This window comes from Ambystoma mexicanum, chromosome 10, assembly GCF_040938575.1.
Source record: "Ambystoma mexicanum isolate Mex_15411 chromosome 10, UKY_AmexF1_1, whole genome shotgun sequence".
Taxonomy (NCBI): Eukaryota; Metazoa; Chordata; class Amphibia; order Caudata; family Ambystomatidae; genus Ambystoma; species Ambystoma mexicanum.
Window position 1 is genome coordinate 1,450,770,451 of NC_090932.1, and position 22,324 is coordinate 1,450,792,774.

Sequence of the window (22,324 nt, forward strand, 5' to 3'; positions counted from 1 at the left end):
AAATTGCAGCGTCCAATTTATTTGGGTGGTCTAGGAGTTCCAAACTTTAAGGCCTACCATTTAGCGTTTTCTGCTCATTCTTTTGTTCCGTTTTTAGATGGTAAACTGGATAGATGGGCGGTGGCTGAGTCGAATGCATATGGGCCATTGGGCCCGGAAGCACTGTTGACCACTAACACAAAGATCACGGGAGGGAGTCTGTTAACCACGTCCTTTTTGCGCAAGTCTTGGATTGAGGTCTTGACTTTGATGGGGAGGGACGCTTTTAAGTGTAAGAATGCCTCTATATGGCTGAATCCTAGGATTAGAGATAACTCCAGGACAATTTTTTGGCCCGATTGGTTCCTAATGAATGTTAAAAAGGTCTCCGACTTGGGGAACGATGAACGGTGGCTGACTGCAGCCGAGCTGAGAGAGAGATGGAGTTTTGAGGACTTGTCGGACTCGGCTTATAGACGACTCAAGAGGTCTATCGGTGAGGTGGACTGGTCTGACTCCTTTGACTTGACTATTTTTCTGACGGATCCTGATGGACGGGGAGGTGGTTTGGCCAGTAGGTTATACAAACTTTTCATGTCGTATTTTCGGAACAATGACAATTTACGGGAGGTCTGGAGTGAGAGAATTGGGTCTGTTATTGATCTTGAGGCCTGGCAGAATATTTGCGGAAATGTCTCATTATGTTCACTGAATCTGGGCGAAAGGTCTAGACAAATAAGATCCTGAACCGTGTGTATTGGTGTCCGGAAACTTTACATAAGAGGGGCATGACTGACAATGCTGATTGTTGGGGTTGTGCTCAGGAAGTGGGTACATTAGAACACATGCTGTGGGCCTGCGAGAGGGTCAGGGCTTTCTGGATAGACATTTGTGATGTGTGTGTCAGAATTTTGGGTGAAGGGTGTGTTCTGGACTTTAAGACAATGATCCTAGGGGAAGATTCTGAGCTGGTTGAAGTCAGCTCTTCCCTTAAGAAATGGCTTTTCAGAGCAACCATTGTTGCTAAAAGGTTGATCCTTCGAGGATGGAAAGGTCAGATCCGCCCGTCATTTGAGGAGTGGATTCAAGAAATGCATAGCCTGTCTAGTACAGAAAAGATGATCTACAGATTGAAATGTAAGTTGTCCACATATGAAAAGATTTGGAACATGTTCAATGATTTTATTTGATCCGTTTTTATATTCCCTGTTGTTCCTCTGTACTTTGGTATTAATTTTTTGTATATACTTGTAAATAAATAAATAAAAAAAAAAAAGTGCTTTCAATGGGAGTCCACCAGGGGCGCAGAAGACAATGGCTGCCAGAAGCTCGGCTCTCCGCCTTGAGGTGACAGTTGAGATGATTTATAGCGCACCCAAGAATGAAAATCTGCGAGAAATATCTGTATTGAGAAGGGGACATTAGAGCAAGAAAAATATTGGCTTAAAAACAAGCAGAAAGGAGCTGCAAGGCGGTTCTACGGAAGGCCGCCCATCCCCCACCGATCAGGACCAGAAAAATGGCAGGCGCGTGATATGGATCGCTCAAACCACTGTGATCCAGAGGATTGATTAATCAAACCACTGGAGGCATCCCGTTCCTGCTGCGACACCCGAGAAACAGATTTGGGTTCGGAGCGATGCACAGGAAGCAACAGAGAGAGCAGGCGCCCAGAGACAGCCCTGCTAGGTCCCCGGAATTGTGTCACAAGAGAAGCAGGGCTCCCTGCAAAGGGCTACACATCAGCCGTCGGAGGGCCGGGTCTGCAACACTATCCAGAACGGGCAGCGGAGCTGGAGCCTGGAAGAGGAACCAGTGAGGCTTGGTCGGAGAACGGCGACCCCCGGCGCGGCCAGCAAGTGAAGAACATGGCGCCCAGGAGGGGTGTCCCGTCACATTTGGGCGACGGGAGAACGCCGAAGCAGTAGCTCAGCAGAGCGACACAGGAGTGCCGGCAGGAGTGGAGCCTCCGAAAGGGCAGTGAGTGCGTGCCGCAGCGCCCTGACATCCGCTTCCCAACCAACCTATAGATGGGTCACGGGGGCAAGGCGGTAGCGGTTCCCTGAAGTTTGTGACACTGCAGGGCCCCCAACAACGGATACGATCACCAGCCCAGGCAACCTGCAGAAGGGACATCACGCATTGGGCAGAAGCAGCGGCCCACGCAGGGCAGATGCATAAAAGGGCCACAGGGAGAAAAGCAGCCAATAAACTATACTGGGGCTAAATGATCCAGCTGACACACAGCCCCCCTAGTCAAGAACAGGGAGAGGGGACACAAACCACTGCAGGAGACCCAAAGTAGCACTTAGCAGCGTGGCAGCAGAGCCCAGGCCCCAGGAGCCACCGGCAACAAAGTGACTGGGAACAGCAGGGGGTCTGAAAGTGAGCTGCTGAGCCCCAGGTAGAACTCCTTGGGTTCATAAAAGGCCTGCGAAGGAAAGAAAGCAGGAGTGCCCCATCATCAGGTGGCAACCCAGAGGAAAAGGGGCCAGCGGGGAGGTGGCAAAAGAAAAACAAAGTAAAGTAACGCCTCGAAAGAGAAGGTCGAGAAAGGGGGGGCCATGGGAGTCTGTCTGAAGGTGGCACCAATCTGAATGAATGCTAGGGACCGTACAGGATAGAGAGTCGGAAAGCGGGGCCAGCAAGAGGCAGCACCCAGGCGACAAGCTCAAACTGAAGCCAGAAGTGGCACTGGAACACAGCGTGAATTTGGTGGGACGATCAGCACAAGCCCCCAAGGGGACATCCTCATTGGAGGTAAACAGCGAGTCACACACGCACACAGAGGGGTGCATCGAAAGGCTGAAGCAATACAGAAGATCAGCTAAAAATAACGTGCAGAACCCACTAAAAAGGACAGACACAATGGCCACAGTAGCCACCAAAGACGACATTGCAGGAATCCTGGCGGAAATCAAAGCACTTCGATCGGACATCCAAACCTCCATTTCCGAAGTACGAGGGAAAGTGGACATTATAGAAGGCAAAGTCGAGAATCTCAAGCACATTCAAACCAATGTGGACTTAATAGAGATGAACCTAAATGCCAGGATGACAGACATTGAACTAAAGGAGGAGGGACTTGCCCTCAAAATCGATGACATGGAAAACAGGGAAAGGAGACTAAACTTGAAGGTACTCGGATTAGAGGAGAAGGATGGTGAAACCCCCCAGCCAGTGAAAAAAACAGTCCAGGACATAACAAACCAATTGTTCGAAGAAGAGGGGGGTAAAAGTGTCCATCGAAAGAGCCCACAGAGGGGGCAGGATATTTGGTAAAGGCCCCTGCTCAATTGTAGTTACATTTCTGAGGTACAAAGAAAAAACAGAGATCCTCGCAAGGACGAAGCAAAAGCATGACATTGCTTTCCAAGGTTCTCAAATAAAAAATCTTTCAAGACCTATCCAGCTTCACACTTGCGAGAGGGAGAGCATGCAGGCCCCTGACCATGTGGCTCGTGGACCAATCAATTAGTTATAGAAGGGGATCCCCATTTGACCTGACCTTTGAATGTAAAGGGGAAGACTATAGGATCACAAAGCCGGAGGAGGCAAAGCAGATCTTGAACAATCTGGAAAATAAGAAAGGAGTCAGAGGGCCCGCAGGCCCCTCAGGTTCCCAGTCATCACAGAGGATCAGCCGGACAAAAATGCCACAGAGACAGAGGAGGGGCAAGGGAGGGAGAAAATACTTCAAACCGAGTCCAGTCTCACCAGCAAAGCCTCAGTGAAAAGCTACGAGAAGAGGAGCTCAAGTGCGCCACAACACACAGACTTGCGCCACCCTAAACAGCTCGACATATGAGAACAAGGTAAAAGTAAAATAGAAGGGTCTGATTTCACCCTCACTGAGGTCGGGGTGAGGGTGAAAGGACTTGAGACATCCTCAATGGCTATGGTTCAGTTGACAAGTTTAACAAGTTTCACGGTTAAGGGGGGAGGTGGGGAGCGACATAGGCCTTGGGAATCAAATGACTGGTCCGGAACCCGGTGTTGGGGTGGTTTGCACCAGCCGGGGGACAGTTACGGTTATGGTAGCGGGAGGGGGTAAGGGGGAAACAGAAGGATTAGCAAAATCGACAGGGAAGCATGGAAACCAGGGAGGGGCCAGCAGCACATAGACAGAAAGGAGCTTTACTATCCAGCAGTATGGGATCTGACCTAGTGGGAAGGGACAGCACTATAGCCCGTCTGCGGAGAGCTACTTGGGGTACTATGAACGTAAAGGGGCTCAACTCACCAACTAAGATATCCCTACTGGTTAGAGAGTTCAAAAGAGCAGAGCTCGACATCCTATTCATTCAAGAGACTAGACTCAAGGTGGGAGAGGAACGAGCGCTCAGGGGCAGAATGGTGGGACAAGCATTCTGGGCTTCAGGGGATCCCAAAAAGGGCAGAGTGGGAATCCTCCTCAGCAACAGACTTAGGCTACAGAACCCAACAGTGGAGCCTTCACATGAAGGCAGACGCCTTATAATCCGGGGCACATGGGAAATCTCCCAAATCACGCTAGTAGGGGTGTACGCGCCCTATCAAGGGCAGGGTCCATTCAATGAAGGTGCATTAGCATCCCTTAAGGAGAGCGGGAACCACCTGGACTTTAATACATGGGCGGATCCCCAAATGGATAGACAACAGACAAGGATAAGGAGCAAGAGTGTCATGAGGGAGGAGCATGGTAGGTTTGCATCCACACTTGAGGTGGAGGGGCTAGTTGATTTCTGGAGGTACTGCAACCCTGGGAAAAGGGGTAACACATTCATGTCAGAAGTGCACAACACTTTCACCAGGATCGATTATTTATTGATCGACAAATAAAACCAATCTTGAGTTCATGACAGCACTATACGACCGGTTGCTTGGTCGTATCATGACATGGTTGTAACATTCCTAGAATTGGAGGGGGTGGGCCGCAGAGACACAAGATGGAGATATAATGATTCCTTGTGGCGGGACAAAATGTATGCACAAGAGCTTAGTAAAGCGATAGACGAATACTTCCAGATCAATAGTAACAGGGAGGTGAACACAAACAGGGTATGGGAGGCGGGCAACGCGGTGTGGAGGGGGCACCGCATTAGAGAAGGGGCTAGGCAGAGGAGAGAACGTAAACTGCTGGAAGACAAACTGAGGGGTGAAATTGTGGAGCTAGAAGGGAGACTGCATGCACAGGGCACGTACCGTGAGGAACACCTGACATCCCTTAAAGGAAAATGGAAGGAACTGAAAGCCCTGGGAAAGGGTTATGTAATAAGTAAGTTAAGGTTCCTGAAACAGACCTCCTATGAAAAGGGAGACAAGGCTGACAGAATGTTAGCCACCAGACTGCAGACCCAAAGAGCAGATATGTAGATTGAAGTAATCCAAACAGAAGAGGGGGCCCCGGTGCGAGCGCCAAAGGAAATAGCGGGCCAATTCGCCAACTTTTATGAAAAGCTTTACACTACAGAGGGGGGCAAGTCAGGGAGGGAGATGAAAGTATGCATAGAGGCGGCAGGTCTCACTCGTCTCAAAGAATCCGAGCAAGCCTTGCTTGAGTCAGACATCACACCAGAGGAAGTCGAGGCAGCTATTAAAAGTCTCCCACCGGGAGGGGCCCCAGGAGAAGATGGATTCACTATGGGGTTTTACAAACAGTTCGCAGACACGCTTTCCCCTCACATGTCCACACTGTTTAATCACATAAGAGAGGCAGGCCATGCTCCTCATTCGTTCTCAACCGCGCGTATAGTAGTAATTCCCAAGACGGGGAGGGACACCAAATGTTGCAAGTCGTACCGACCAATATCGCTCCTGAATGCGGATGCGAAAGTATACACCAGTGTGCTAGCGACCCGCATGGAAGACATCATGCCCCGCCTGATCCATCCTGGACTTCATAAAGGACAGGCAGGGAGTGGACGCAATGCGGAAAACTCTGGACATAATAGAACACACAGGGGCAATCGAAGGAAACCAAGCCCTCCTAAGCATGGACTCCGAGAAAGCCTTTGACAGGGTAGAAGGGGAGTTCCTGTGGGTTGTGCTGAGCAACATGGGTTTTTGGGAAGCGCTGATGAGAGGGATCCAAGCTCTATACAGGAACCCAAGAGGGAAAGTGGTCATCAACAACACTGTATCGAGAGAAATTGCCTTCTCGCGAGGGACCAGACAGGGTTGCCCCCTCTCACCGCTCTTATACGCCATATCTATGGAGCCATTGAGTAACAACATCAGAAGAGAAAATGCAGTGACCATAGGGGAGATGTCACGCTCACCTGATTCCCACGGAGGCGCAGGTCTGGCTTCGAGTGCTGATGCTTCTTCTATGGTGAAGCGCAGGACTCTGAAGATGGACTCACTGGCTCGCAGGAATATTCCCCTGTGCGGGAAAAGGGAGTATTACCTACTGACGGAATAAAGCTCAAGCCTCCCACTCCCTTCCAACCCTCCACGATACCCTTCCTTGATTCCCCGTGAAGTCTCACCTTAGGGTCTGGAAGGATGAGTTCTCCATCCTGCTTCTGATGCAGGGGCGCGTTGAAACCCAGTTACTTCACTGGATTGAGGTTTGATGGGAGTTCACATAAGCTTGACTATTCAGGTAAGGCGCTGTAAGAGTTCTGTAACAAGTTCAAAAGTTCAAGCTTAATAATAATGTTCATTGTCTTTTTGCAGCAAGCGCTAACGCTTATGTCTTTTTCCCCTTAGGGGCCGGGGTTCGGAATGCCGGAGATATGGCGCCGACCCGAAGTGAAACGTGCAGTTCCAGTAAATAACAGGTAAGTTCTGGATGAGCGTTCGGGTAATGTCTTTGCATTCGCTCATTCAATGTCTTTGTCTTTTTTCCCCATAGGGGCCGGGGTCCGGAATGCCAGGAAGCGGCAGGACCCGAAATTAAATGGGAATGACCCAACAGGTAAGTCTTAGAAGGAAACTGAGCTTTTCCTATTCCCTTCCTTCTCTCACCTTGTGTTCTTGTCTTTTTCTCTCTAGGCTCTGGGAAGTGGCTGTGGATCCGGATGATCGCTGCTGAAGATGGAGGTGCCAGGAAAGGTGAGTGAAATGCAGCGCTGCAGCGATCGAAGCGAAATGCTTTTAAAATGATGTCTTCCCTTTCAGGATCGTCGGTGTGAAGTCTCCGTGATGCAGCTTTAGCAGGTAAGGTCTTCTTTCTTTCCAATTCTCTCTTAGCAGGTGACCCAGGATGCTGACAGGCGTGGCTGAAGTCCAGATGCAGGAGCTGACACGGTGAGCGTCCAGCTGCGAGGAGCAGAACAACGCGAAGCGTGAGTTGCTGATCGGGCGTGGTTTAAATAGCTTTGGAAGAAGTTCCAGGTATGTATCCTTCCACCGATCAGGTATGTATTCTTCCCCGACCACACCCAGGGGAAAGTAGTTCCACAGGTAAAGTAGTTCCATTCAGGCCTCAAGAGTGCACCTTAAAACACTTGAACACATGTCTAGCTTTATGAGCCTGGCACCTAAGGCACCAGGACAGGGTCCAACATGAGCCTGGCGCCTAAGGCGCCAGGACTGTGTCCAAAGGGCCCCAGCTTGGGCCCACTGGCACTTCCCTGGGGGAAATGATGCCTGCCTCTGGGGTTGCTGGGTCGGACCTGGCTCCTTGGAAGTAGGCATCATGACAGTACCCCCCTCAAGGCCCCTCCCAAGGTTGTTCCCTCTGGGGGTTTTGGCTTGTTCAGAAATCTCAGGTGGAACCTTTGTATTAATCGAGGTGCGTGAACATGGTTACTAGGCTGCCACGATCTCTCCTGAGGTCCATATCCCTTCCAGTCAACAAGATAGAAGAGTTTGGACTTTAACACCTTGGAGTCTAAAATGTCTTTAATTTCGAATTCTAATTCCCCTTCAATTTGAACTGGGTCTGGAGGCTTGGACAGTCGGGTCCCTGGTTGTACTGGCTTCAAAAGTGATGCATGAAAAACTGGATGAATAGGCATGTTAGACGGTAAACCCAGTTTAAAGGCCACGGGATTGATTATAGCCTTGATGGGATAAGGTCCTATGAATCTGGGATTGAAGGTTCACGGGCCCTTGAGGGGTAAATGTTTCGTTGCTAGCCATACCTGATCTCCTACTTGGTAAGGAGGAGTTTTACTTCGGTGCAAATCAGCGTTTTCTTTATACTTTTTCTTGGCTTGCTGTAAATGAGTTGCAGCTTCTTTGAAGGCTCGGGTTATTGTGGAATGCAGATGATTTACTGCGGGCATTTCCAGGGTCAGAGGTGGATCTAGATCAGAGGTCCGAGGATGATGACCATACAAAGTATAAAAAGGAGTTTGTCCGGTTCCAGAATGCACTGAATTGTTGTATGCATATTCTGCGATCCAAAGGATGTCTTTCCAATTTAACTCGGATTGGTGTAACATGCACCGAAGATATTGCTCGAGAGTCTGATTGGTTCTCTCGGTTTGTCCGTCGGTCTGGGGGTGGTGGCTGGTGGATAGCCGCACATCTATTTGTGCTAGTTGGCAACACTTCTTCCACAAATGGGAGATAAATTGACTTCCACGATCCGAGACTAATACGGAAGGGAAACCATGTATGCAAACTATATTCTCCAGAAATTCCTTGGCCAAGGTGGAAGCTGAAGGCAAACCTTTTAAAGGGATAAAGTGGGCCATTTTGGAGAATAGATCCACAATTACAAGGATAGTGTTGTAACCAGCACAAGGAGGCAGGTCAGTTATAAAGTCCATTGACAAGGTGTGCCATGGTGCCGGTGGAATATCCAAGGGTTGAAGTAGGCCGGCTGGCCTTTTCTTTTGACCCTTGTTTTGGGCGCAAATTCCGCAAGACAATACAAAAGACTTTATGTCTTTTCTCCAAGAAGGCCACCAGAAGTGGCGTTTGATTTTTTCCTCCGTTTTAGCGATACCAGGGTGTCCTTCCATTAATGATTCATGATGATGGGCAATAACAAGTTCTTGCAATTCTTTACTAGGCAGAAACAACCGCTCCTGGAAGTAGGGTAAGTCATCCTTAACGGTGTAATGAGGACCCTTTTGACTCCATTCCAGTAAGGCTGAAGAGTCTAGAAGTTGTTTTACTTGCATTTGGATGTCCTCAATAGTTTGCAATGAAGTTAGGCCTAAGATTCTTTGTTCAGGTATGATTGGCACAGGTTCTAAACTCGAATTGGGTTCTTCCATGCCAATCCGGGATAAGGCGTCCGCTTTACCATTCTTGCAGCCAGGGCGATAGGTAATTACAAAATCAGATTCCGCAAAGAATAGAGCCCATCGGAGTTGTCATGAAGATTGAGCCTTGGCCGTCTTTAAATACTGTAGATTTCTGTGGTCCGTAATTACGGTGATGGTGTGTCTTGCCCCGAGAAGGTAGTGACGCCAAGCCTTGAAAGCAGATTTAATAGCCAGTAACTCTTTGTCGGTAATTGCTTAGTTGATTTCAGGAGGAGAACATTTCCTGGACCAAAAGGCCACAGGGTGTAGTTGGTTAGTTTCTGGGTCTCTTTGCGACAGGAAGCTCCCATGGCCGAACTGGATGCGTCGGTTTCCACAATGTAAGGGAGATCTGGGTGTGGGTGCTTCAATATAGGTGGAGAGGTGAATTTGGTTTTCAGGTCCTGAAAGGCTTGTTCGGCCTCAAGAGTCCATTCAAAGCGTTTGTTCTTCTTTAGGAGAGCTGTGATGGGTTGGACTGTTCGGGAGAATTCCGGGATGAATCTTCGATAGAAATTGGCGAAGCCGAGCATGCTCTGAACTCCCTTCACCGAGTTAGGAGATGGCCATTTGAGGATGGCGTCCACCTTTTGCGAGTCCATTCAGACTCCTTGAGGTGTCAGGATGAATCCGAGAAACTCCACTTCTGTGGTATGAAAAACGCATTTTTCGAGCTTTGCAAATAGTCTGTGCTGGCGCAATTTCTCAAGAACTGCCCTAACATGTTTTCTGTGATCGGATTCTGAAGAGGAGTACACCAGGATGTCGTCAATATAAACAATGACACAGACGTCGATAAGTTCCCGAAAAACATCATTCATAAAGTACTGAAAGGCGGCAGGTGCATTGCACAAACCGAAGGGCATCACCTGATATTCGAAGAGCCCAAATTTGGTGCGGAATGCAGTCTTCCATTCGTCGCCTTCTTTTATACGCACCAGGTGATAAGCTCCTCGGAGATCTAACTTGGTGTACACACAAGCGTCTTTCACCTGGTCGATCAGCTCAGGGATCAGGGGCAGAGGATAACGATTCTTAATCGTTATTTGATTTAGGGCGCGATAGTCAATACATGTTCTAAGGTCGCCCTCTTTTTTCGGCACGAAGAACAGAGCTGAGGAGACAGGAGCCTTGGACGGGCGAATAAAACCATTGGCTAGGTACTGATCTAAATACTGACGCAAATGTAGGTTCTCAGGTTCCGTAAGAGCATAAATCCTACTACAAGGTAGTTGAGCATTGGGTACCAGATCGATTTGGCAATCATAAGACCGATGGGGAGGTAACGTGTTAGCCTGTTCCTTCCGAAAAACGTCTTGGAATTCTTGGTATTCTGACGGTAGCTGTACAGGGGTGGAAGTTGCTGAGGCTAGACCCATTAACTGGATTTCTTGGGTAACAAGTTGGCTCACAATCAGGAAAACTTATCTTCTTTGCTCGCCAGTCAATTCTGGGATTATGTGTTTCTAATCAAGGAATTCCAAGAATTACTTGAAATTGTGGGGCCTTGATCACATCAAACACGATTGCTTCCCGATGTCCATCCTGACCCACCAGTGTCATTTCAACAGTGGAATGCGTTACAGGCCCTGAGGCTATTTCGGTTCCATCAACTGTAGTAATGACATCTTGGGTTACTTTCGGGCGGAGAGGGAGCTTAATCCTGGAAGCCAATTCACGGTCTATGTAATTTCCAATAGCTCCACTGTCGATGTATGCTTTTATAGCATGCAACAGCTGAAGCTGTTTTGGGTCCACGAGCACCATTGGCATGACAAAATGCGAGGTCAAAGAGTTTGTTTTCAAGCTCGGCAAGCGGACCCCTACGCTTGTCGGGCTAGGTCGTTTCCCGAATCAGGTGTCAATAAATCGTTATCAGTGGCTCCAACCACCTTCTTAGGTGGTTTAACCGGACAATTTTGAAGAAAGTGACCGGAAGTCCCGCAATACAGGCAAAGTTGCATTTGCCGCCTTCTCTCTCGTTCCTTCTGTGTTAATGGTCCTTTAACACCGCCGATTTGCATAGGTTCGGCTACATCGGTACTCTTGGAGTTAGCGTGGGTTTTGATCGGTACTCGGGTTTTGTACTTGAACCGATCTGCTTTTCTATTTTGAAGTCTGTGATCAAGTTGAACCACCAAGTCTATGTAGTCTGCACAGACCTGGGGTGGATCTACTATCTGAGCTAGAACATCCTTAAGCTCTCCGCGCAGACCTCGATGAAACAATGTGATCCTTTTGTTTTCTGGCCATCCAGTTTCCACAACCAGTCTATTAAAGGTGGCAACGTAGGACAGAAGATCCTGATTACCTTGTCGTAAGGATAGCAGTTCGTTATCAAGGGCCTGTCCTTGAGAGTGTCGAGCAAACAATCTTTCCATGCTGGCCTGGAAACCCTGAAAATTCTGGAGAATGGGATCATCCTGATTTACCAATGGAATAGACCAATCGGCAGCACTGCCACTGAGGTAAGATAGTATAAAGGCTACCTTGGTCTGGTCGTTAGGGAAGGCCCCGGGTCTGCATAGAAAGTGTAAACGACATTGGTTCATAAAGACGGCATATTTCTTGGGATCCCCCGCAAAACGTTCAGGCGGGGCCAAAGGCATGTGTCCAGGTAAATTGATTTGTACCGGGTTATTCAAACCCATTGATGTGGAAGTATCTCCGGAATTAGGTAAAGGAGTGTGCCCTGCCTGGGCCTGCAATAACCTTTTGGCCAGGTCATCTGTTCTTTCCTTGGATAGGATCAGTTCTCTTTTGAGAGCGTTAGTCTCCTGGCGGTCTGAGTGCACTTCTGCCCGTAATTCCCCCAAAAGCTGGGCCAGCTAATCTGTCTCGGAAGTCTCCATAGCGCCCGGGTGGGAAATTGTGGGTAGGCTTCGCGTTCTGTCACGCTCACCTGATTCCCACGGAGGCGCAGGTCTGGCTTCGAGTGCTGATGCTTCTTCTATGGTGAAGCGCAGGACTCTGAAGATGGACTCACTGGCTCGCAGGAATATTCCCCTGTCCGTGAAAAGGGAGTATTACCTACTGACGGAATAAAGCTCAAGCCTCCCACTCCCTTCCAACCCTCCACAATACCCTTCCTTGATTCCCCGTGAAGTCTCACCTTAGGGTCTGGAAGGATGAGTTCTCCATCCTGCTTCTGATGCAGGGGCGCGTTGAAACCCAGTTACTTCACTGGATTGAGGTTTGATGGGAGTTCACATAAGCTTGACTATTCAGGTAAAGCGCTGTAAGAGTTCTGTAGCAAGTTCAAAAGTTCAAGCTTAATAATAATGTTCATTGTCTTTTTGCAGCAAGCGCTAATGCTTATGTCTTTTTCCCCTTAGCGGCCGGGGTTCGGAATGCCAGAGATATGGCGCCGACCCGAAGTGAAACGTGCAGTTCCAGTAAATAACAGGTAAGTTCTGGATGAGCGTTCGGGTAATGTCTTTGCATTCGCTCATTCAATGTCTTTGTCTTTTTTCCCCATAGGGGCCGGGGTCCGGAATGCCAGGAAGTGGCAGGACCCGAAATGAAATGGGAATGACCCAACAGGTAAGTCTTAGAAGGAAACTGAGCTTTTCCTATTCCCTTCCTTCTCTCACCTTGTGTTCTTGTCTTTTTCTCTCTAGGCTCTGGGAAGTGGCTGCGGATCCGGATGATCGCTGCTGAAGATGGAGGTGCCCAGGAAAGGTGAGTGAAATGCAGCGCTGCAGCGATCGAAGCGAAATGCTTTTAAAATGATGTCTTCCCTTTCAGGATCGTCGGTGTGAAGTCTCCGTGATGCAGCTTTAGCAGGTAAGGTCTTCTTTCTTTCCAATTCTCTCTTAGCAGGTGACCCAGGATGCTGACAGGCGTGGCTGAAGTCCAGATGCAGGAGCTGACACGGTGAGCGTCCAGCTGCGAGGAGCAGAACAACGCGAAGCGTGAGTTGCTGATCGGGCGTGGTTTAAATAGCTTTGGTTGAAGTTCCGGGTATGTATCCTTCCACCGATCAGGTATGTATCCTTCCCTGACCACACCCAGGGGAAAGTAGTTCCACAGGTAAAGTAGTTCCATTCAGGCCTCAAGAGGCCCTGGATGTAGCAGCATGGTCTGCATCAGGTAAGTGCACCTTAAAACACTTGAACACATGTCTAGCTTTATGAGCCTGGCGCCTAAGGCGCCAGGACAGGGGTCCAACATGAGCCTGGCGCCTAAGGCGCCAAGACTGTGTCCAAAGGGCCCCAGCTTGGGCCTGCTGGCACTTCCCTGGGGGAAATGATGCCTGCCTCTGGGGTTGCTGGGTCGGACCTGGCTCCTTGGAGGTAGGCATCATGACAGGAGAATGAATACAAATTAGCGATGTTTGCGGACAACATTCTCCTCTACCTTGCAAACCCACAATGGGATGTCCCCAATGTCACGAAAACAATCCAAGACTTTGGCAGATGGGTTGGGCTGAAAGTCAACCCCGACAAATCAACACTTTTTCTCTACAAGGCCCCAGAACACCAAGACAGAGCCATCGCAATCATGGGAGGAATACCTACCTCACGTCAAAGTCTACGATACCTGGGAATCAACATCACAAGGACTACCGAAAAACTGTACGACCTCAACCTGCCCCCCCTGTTAAATGAGATATCTAAAGACCTAACCATATGGGCTAAATTGACAATATCCTGGCTGGGGCGGCTAAACGCCATAAAAATGGTAGAGGTCCGGAAACTACTATACTAATACCAAATGCTCCCCATTGCCATACCGGGATCCCACTTTGCAGAAATAAAGAAAATGTTACGTAGATTCCTGTGGCAAGGGAAAAATTATAGAATATCATACGCTACGCCGACCCAACCAAAGGAAAGGGGGGGAACGGAGCCCCGATATGTACACCTACTACCGAGCACCCCATTTTAGGGCCATAGTCCCCAATCTACGAGGAGATAAGCGAAAACAATGGGTAGCCATTGAAAACTACAGAATGAGACCGGTCTCGCTAGGAGAGTGGCTATGGGCCCCGAAGAACTCCTTCCTGAATAGTGTCATTGATCACTTTGCAATGGGCACTCTCCTGCGGCTATGGTGGCGGAATGGAGAAATGAAGGGACTCACAACGTGGTCATCGCCCATGAGCTGTATCTGGGCCCCACCGATTCGCGACGGAATCACAGAACCGCTACGGTTCCAGTAATGGTATGAAGTGGGGCTTGAAAGGGTAGGCCAGTTAATAAAAGCCAAGGGGTGGATATCAATTCAGGATCTGGAGACAGGACTACAGATGGGTCCACTAGATGTGTTCAAATTCCTCCAATTAAAGGGCAGCCTGACGGCAATGAAATGGAAGGGTAATCTTATGAGAGACCTCACCCCACCTGGAAAAAATCCTGAGTAAATCGTCCTACACCAGAGGACTCATTTCAAAATTATACATGGCGCTCAACGAGGCGAAGGGAACCAAAACAGAGAGTCTCTAAAAAAGATGGGAGAAAGATATGGGCCCGATGACAGGCAACTTATGGTCCTTGGTGTGCAGGACAGCACACAAAACGTCGATCTCAGCCCAATATAAACTCCACGGTATAAAATGATTACACAGGTGGCAATTTGATACAAAGAGACTTTCGAAAATGTTCGTTCAAACGAGTCCTATGTGTTGGAGGGGATGTGGTGCCCTGGCGGACTACTGGCACATGTGGTGGGCCTGCCCAAAGTCACAAGCATATTGGAGCGTGGATCAGAAAGATTGAAGGGTTCCCCAGAGACCTGGACCCCAACCTGGTCCTATTTGGCCTGGAACAGCAAGAAGAGCGATGGAAAAAGATGCCTCACATGACGCACTTTCTGTTACTGGCGGCGAGGGCGTGCATCACAATCAGCTGGAAACTGCCCGCTCTCCCGACTGAGGCTACCTGGGCAGGAAAAGCCAAAGACCTTTACGAAATGGAAAATATAACAAGCCTCCTACACGACCACCTACAGAACAAAGAAATGGAATGGGCTCCCTTCCTCGAAGCCTATGAGTAACTGATTTATACGCACAGGGATTCCACTTCCTTAGGTCATCTGCTACAAGAGACAGAAATGATGGGGGAGGGGGGTTGATATTGCCATGACGGTCAATGACCTAATATTATGTGTTTGAAAAATGCCTAATAAAAACAAATTTTAAAAAAAGTGCTTTCATTAACTTTCAGTTCACTCAGTATTCTAAAAGTACTTGCTTCGACATTTCAAAGTACTTTTAATTACATTCAGTTTGTTCAGCATTCAAAAAGGACTTTGTTATGCGTTACCAAAGCACCCCGGTATGGGTGTGTCACTACTTTACACTCACTGGTCGCACATGGCAGCTTCCTTCTGCTTGGCGTCCTTCGTGACAGGCTTCTCAAGGCTTCTTCAGCTTCCCTGCTTCCCCAGACTGCACCTCTCCCTCGCAGCATCCACAGAGATCACTGCTTGCTCTCCTGGTTTCTTGCGGCGGCAGTTGGGATTAATGAGAGTTCCACAGCTCCTGCTGCTCGGACCGTTCAGGAAGGTAACAGGACCTCCAGACCCGCTCATATCCGACCATGGCCTGGCATGTTTCTCCTGCACAACATTGCCTCTGGCACCTGGGTTTCCAGCTTCCTTCTCACCAGCCAGCTCTGCCTTCCCTTTCTCTCAAAGTGGCAAGCATTTATATATCCATCAGGTGTGTTAAGTGACCCCACGTGTGGCTCATTGAATTCAATTGCCTGGCAATGGAGAACTCCATTAGGCGGACATGCCTGGTTGTTCCACCGTTATGCCTCCATAGCCCTCTTCTTCGTCTCAGTACCAGAGTGGTGGTGGAACTGTCTGATTTAATAAAATCAGTATTTAGAACTCTGTTTTGTCTCTGATATGTGAGTGTATTAGTCAAATGAGGATATGTCCTTCTAATTGGTCTCTTCCTCATCCCAGTACTAAAGTGATGTTTCTGGGGGACAGTTTGGAAGGAAGAAAAAGGAAAGAATTGACAATAGCCTACAAAGGCTTTAGGGATAGAGGGTTTGTTGTGAAAAGGGAAAGGGGATACCATGTCTCACCTAAGGACATCCTCTCCACACTCCCCAAGTTCCCTCCACACAGGGGATCTTCCCTTGCATATTCATCCCCAGGGTCGGGATCCAAAAGCAATGACCTTTCCCAGGCCACCTGAGAGGAGGATCCAGGGGAAAAAGAAGTGAGGAAACCCTCAGGTTCCTCACAGGATGGACTGCAATAATGTATTTGGGAGTGTTTTAACTGTTGGAAAACTGTAGAAAAGATGTGAACTGAGGTGGTATTGTTGAGACTTGGGTTAGTTTGGTCCTGCAACACCATCTAACCGCTCCCCAGAGCTTTGTACAATAAACTTGCTTAATGTACAACTGTTCTTGCTTCTTAAGTGGTGGGTCTGTTTGGGTTGAGGTTATTAAAGGCCCATCTGCACATTTGGTGAGCCAGGTAGGAGCCCAGGCATTCCGAGACATTGGGGTTCTTCTGTCCACACCCCTCACCTGCAGCACCTCACGACGTGGACCAGTCTTTTTAAAAATTTATTTATTTGCATTTGTAAAGCGCACAGCTGCTCTCGGGCATCGTGGCACTGTTAAGAAGGCTTACTTGGTTACATAAGTGCTAACGGGAAGCAGACAATATACATTACATGAGTGCTAGCAAAGACATACAGTTTGTTGGACCCCAGTGTGGGGGTGAGAACAGGCGCATGTTCAAGAGACAGTGGGCAAATACATGGTGCCAGTTACATGTTACATAACGGCAATAACACACAAATGCATTGTCATGGGTCAGTGGGCAAATACATGGTGCCAGTTACATGTTACATAACGGCAATAACACACAAATGCATTGTCATGGGTCAGTGGGCAAATACATGGTGCCAGTTACATGTTGCATAACGGCAGAAACACACAAATGCATGGTCAAGGGTCACTGAGCAAATACATGGGGCCACTTACATGTTGCATAACGGCAACAACAAACAAATGCCTGGTCAAGGGTCAGTGGGCAAATAAATGGTGCCAGTTACATGTTGCATAACGGCAATAACATACAAATGCATGGTCGAGGGTCGGTGGGCAAATACATGGTGCCAGTTACATGTTGCATAACGGCAACTAGGGGTGTCACGGTATTAGTTTTATGACGGTACAATAACCTTTTTGCCAAATGACGGTATATCATGGTTATCACGGTATAGCAGGTGGAGTTAACTAATCTTAACAAATATTTTCTAAAAGGTCATAAATTGTCAGATTTATCAACACAAACAAAATCAGGCACCCAAGGCCAGAATTGGGCTTTTCAACATACTTTCCACTGAAAGGCCACCCCTTGCTTCCACCAAACACAAACACACGTGTGGAGAGGAGGAGGGGGGTGGGGAGCCCTGCTGCGACTGGCAAAGTAAACTGAATAACTTTTCTTAAGTGGTCATTTAGGCTTTTAGCTCACCCACTGGCTACTGGTGAAGATGAACATGTTGCCATCTTGATAACCTGCATGCCACAGATCAATAGAGGCTGATGGTAGTATACGCTTGTGCGCATACATACACACACACACGCACTCTCTCTTTACATTGCAGCCTTTAGTTTACTTGCAGCCCAAAAGGTGTTCAGTAATCACAGACATGTTACCTTTTGGTATGGCAGCAGGGACTACCCACAGAGATTAGTGAATTTTGCAGTGTGACTTATATGTAAATTCAATGATAGAGCCAGGGAAATCCCCCATTGTCATATGTTAAGCAAACATCATCCATTATAAATACATAAACCCCAAAGCCGACAATCCAAAATAAACCTTTTTCCTTCTTGGCACTGTATTTATTCTTCCTATTGCTAACATATTGATTTTGTGTCAGGCACGTGTGGTTTATGAAATGTCATTAAAAACTGCTCAAAAAACTGCTTTGCAGATGGCACATCCAACAGTGAAAGACAAGACTGCGCAGCACTTGCTTACTGCAGCCTTTACAAATCAGATTGAAAAGCACACTAAACGGTATAAACGGTATACCGGTATAAACAATGTGACGGTTATTATTGTTCAATTAAGTGGTTCACGGTATCTTTAACGGTATACCGTTATACCGTTACATCCCTAACGGCAACAACACACAAATGCATGGTCGAGGGTCGGTAGGCAAATACATGGTGGCAGTTACATGTTGCATAACGGCAACAACACACAAACGCATGGTCGAGGGTCAGTGGGCAAATACATGGTGCCAGTTACATGTTGCATAACGGCAATAACATACAAATGCATGGTTGAGGGTGAGTGGGCAGGTACATGGTGCCAGTTACATGTTGCATACTGACAACAGCACACACAGGCATGGTCGAGGGTTGGTGGGCAAATACATGGTGCCCGTTACATGTTGCATAACGGGAACAACACACAAATGCATGGTCAAGGGTCAGTGGGCAACAGCACACAAATGCATGATGGGGGGAAAGCATTCAGCATTTTTACGGAGCCTTTAGGGGGGGCATTCACACACACAGGCGACCAGCGGGAGAGGGGGGCCATTCACACACACATGCGACCTGTAGGAGAGGGGAGGAGCATTCATACACACAGGCGACCAGCGGGAGAGGGGGGCATTCACACACACAGGTGACCAGTGGGAGAGGGGGGCCATTCACACACACAGGCGACCAGCGACCAGTCTTCCGTGCATTGTGAAAAATAGTTCTGCGGACACCATATTGGCTAAAGGTTCATCTGCTCCCCAGAGATGTGGTGCTGCGGCCTAGCTGTGCAGGACGTCTTGACGAAGCACCACATCGGAGCACCTTGGGTTCACGTGAGTACACGTTTAGGGGAGTAAAGCAATGGGTAAATAGAGGTAAAAAAGAGGTTGTTTCTGTGATTGAAGTGTTTTTTTGGTAAGGGCATACATGGAGTGTGGGTGTGAAATTAGTTGAGGTTGCAGAGATTGGAAAAGTTGATGTTTTGATAGAGTCATTGAACTGTTCTTTGTTGTAAGTCCCCTGTATATATTTGTTACCTAGTTTGTTATTTTAGAGGTGTGAGGAGGTACCTTACCCTACATGCCCAGTGTGAGGCTTGTCCTGATACCCTTTAGTTTGCTTGTCAGGTTGACTGAAGCCCTCGCCTCAAGGTGGGGTGGTATCTTAGGGTATGTCCAACTGTAGATACCTTTCTGAAGTAGGCATTGACATTCTTTTGTATTTGTTGTGCGGGCAGAGCCCTTCAACTCATTTTTCTTGGTTAGTCGAACTGTGTAGTCAAGAAAAGACGGTTTTGTAGTAGAGAAAATTGCACTAGTGATGAAGAGAGCGAGAGCAGCAGTGCCGTAGTGGAAAGCATTGCACATATCCTATGCTCGAGTGGTGGGGATATCTCGGAAATATTGGCCGGTGAGTGTTTTTGATAAAATGCTGTCTTCTGTGTATGAGTGAGAAGTAGAATTGGAGTAAATAGTGAAGTGAGTTCATTGTGATATAGACGGGTACGGTGAATGAGTATGTAGTGCAACTAAGGAGGAGCTCTTGGGTGAACATTCTTTCATGCCGCAGGTTCAGCTCGGTATCAGCTTTTTGTTAAACTATTCTTTGATGACTTGGGTTGGAATATGGAGACTCTATTGAATCATTTGTGTCATGTGTTTGCCCGGCTATAAGGTGAACATTTTAAAATATCATAGAGAATAGGTGCGGTAGAGTAAGGAGAAAATGATACGTTCTTGGCCTATTGAGGGATCCTATGATACAAGGATATTGGAGAACCTGCATACCTTTTTAACTACAAAGGGCTCAAAGTCAAAGTTAGAGAGGCTGTTAAACACCTTTTAATTTTGGAGGATGTATGAAAAAAGCAGAAAGAGCCATAATGCTGAAATTCTGGGGGCAGGCCAAAAAAGGAGGGTACGTGAATTTCTTCTTCACGGCCTCCATATGGGTGGTATCCTTTATCGTCCGCAGAGGGGTACACAGACCCTGAGTTTGTACCACCATTTTCCCCAGCAGCTACTGGGATTTGAGGAAAGTGAAAAGAGAACTCCTTTAATGGTTAGGGCTACAGAGAGGTTGAAAATGGAGAGCAGGAAGGGGATAACTCCCCCGACTGCTAGGTTAGCAGATAGATTAAGGGTGGGGGAGCGCAAAAGAGTGAGGCTGGTAGTCAGAAGAGCGAAAGAAGGACTGAAAATGAGAGAGAAAGAAGAGGTCAGGCCTCTTCCTGCAAGGATAGATGGTAGGCTGCGAAGAATGGTCTATGCATAAGAACATGGAACAAATGAACGAAGCGCTAAGGCTACCAGAGGAAGAGGTAGTGCTGCTATGGCGGCAAAGGGAAGAATAGCGGGAAGAAGTGAGAAGATAGGTAAGGGATGTAGAAGAAGGAAGGTGGAAACATGGGCAGGTTCCTGTTAGATTGGACAGCTCGGTTATCAGAATGGTTGAGGTGGATATGGAAGACAGGCATGTTGACAGTGGTACAGGGGCTGAGCAGGGAGGACGGCACCCTATGGGAGTGCTGATCATGCTTTCGTGCCTGTAGAAGGGTCAGGGGATGTAGTAGCAGGAGTAGATGATGAAGAAGAAGAGGAATTGGATGTCGAACAAGGAGAACAGGTTGGTGTTACCCTACCTCCCAGTCCAATAGCAGCGATAGAAAGCACACCATGGAGCCATAGGGCGTGCCAGGATACTCTCATGGCTGTATTAAGTTGTAGGGGAGAGATGGGGGAAGCTCCAGTAAAAACAGGTATAACACAGTTTCCGTTGTTCCAGAAAAGTCTGGGAAGGGCGTATTATGTCCCGTGGTCATGCATCGACCAGAATAACTTGATGAAGACACTCCCTTCGCTCACTGCATGGGGGGAAGTAGATTTATGCATTGGAGAAGCACATTCACGGCCCTAATAGGGGAGCGGTCAGACGAGCTTTCGAAGATATCGGGGTATCCGGGAGTTCAGTTAGACACAAATGCCCATGATGGAGCAGCTTTTAATAATCTTAGGGCACAGGTATGGGGGGCCTCGTGGATTATGTATCCCGATACGCCCGATATCAATTGAATTTTAGCTAAAATGATTAAATTGGATGATGATCCTGCTGCACACATCCAGTTAATTCAGGAGATGTGGAGGGCAGAAACAGGAGAAGCATGGGGCAAGAATGTGGTGAGTGTTTACCATATGATGAAGAAGAGACTTCCTAAAGAAGTCCAGCACGATTTAGATAAGGTGGTAGGAATGGAGGCCAAGTGTTAGCTGGAAATTCAGGCACACGTTGTGCGTTTATGCAAGAGAAGACAGGAAAAAGAGAGGGTGAATGTAAAGCAGGCACAAAAAGCACACGCTAAGCTATTTCAAAAGAAATTGGCAAAGATTTGGTAAGAAGGGGCAGTAATATCAAATTCTATGGAGGGACAGCAGGGGCAATCGGGACACCAGGGTCACAGTGAACCGGGTAGGACGCAGGTTTGGGTAGACGGGTATGTTCCCGTTCCAAGGCTAATGAGAGGGTTTGAGAGCCAGGGGAGGATTTCCACAGCAAAGTGAATCATTTTATCAGGGTTGGAGGAATGGATCCCCGGTTTAATGGGCCAACAGGAAATAATTATGGAGGAATTTATTGGATTCATTGTTGGTTGTGTGAAAGGTTGGGGACACGTGTACTTCAACATGGGAGCTCAACAGATGCAGGCCCATAGCCTGCCATATGCCCCAGGCTCTGTGCAATTGCAGCAGGCACATGTTGACCAGAACAAATCGACTGTTGCAGCACAGACCTTCGGGATCTCAACAACCATGCCAGTAGAAGCATTGGTGCAGACATGGGACAAGAATCCTTTGCCCCAAGGACCACTTGGGCACTACACTGGAACAAGTGTTTTCATGGGAAATCCTTTTTCTCTCCCAGGTGCTAATATGTACCAGGAGTAGGACAGCCCAAAGGGATCGCTGATGTGTCCAGTCCTGTCCATTACCATTACCGTCAATCCAAAAGAGGAACCCTAGGTAGGTGTGCAAGTAGGTGACCAAACATTTTCATTCATGGTTGACACAGGTGCTACCAAGTCTTCTATCAAGGAAGGTGAGTTCCCCTCGTCAGGCAAAATGATGAACACGCAGGGATTCTCTGGGGCTGTCCTGTTGATTCCTTATACTGAAGATCTTCATA

General features: G+C 48.0%; 1 protein-coding gene across 1 annotated transcript in view; it reads left to right on the forward strand.

Annotated features, from left to right (window-relative positions):
- Positions 1–2,847: 2,847 nt before the first annotated feature.
- The window catches only part of LOC138493035 (tropomyosin Tod p 1.0102-like), a 31,388-nt gene continuing 11,911 nt past the window's right edge, over positions 2,848–22,324 (forward strand). Inside the window, exon 1 of the mRNA XM_069620273.1 lies at positions 2,848–3,257. Within this exon, the coding sequence (XP_069476374.1) occupies positions 2,848–3,257 (410 nt within the window). The remainder of the gene's footprint in view (positions 3,258–22,324) is intronic.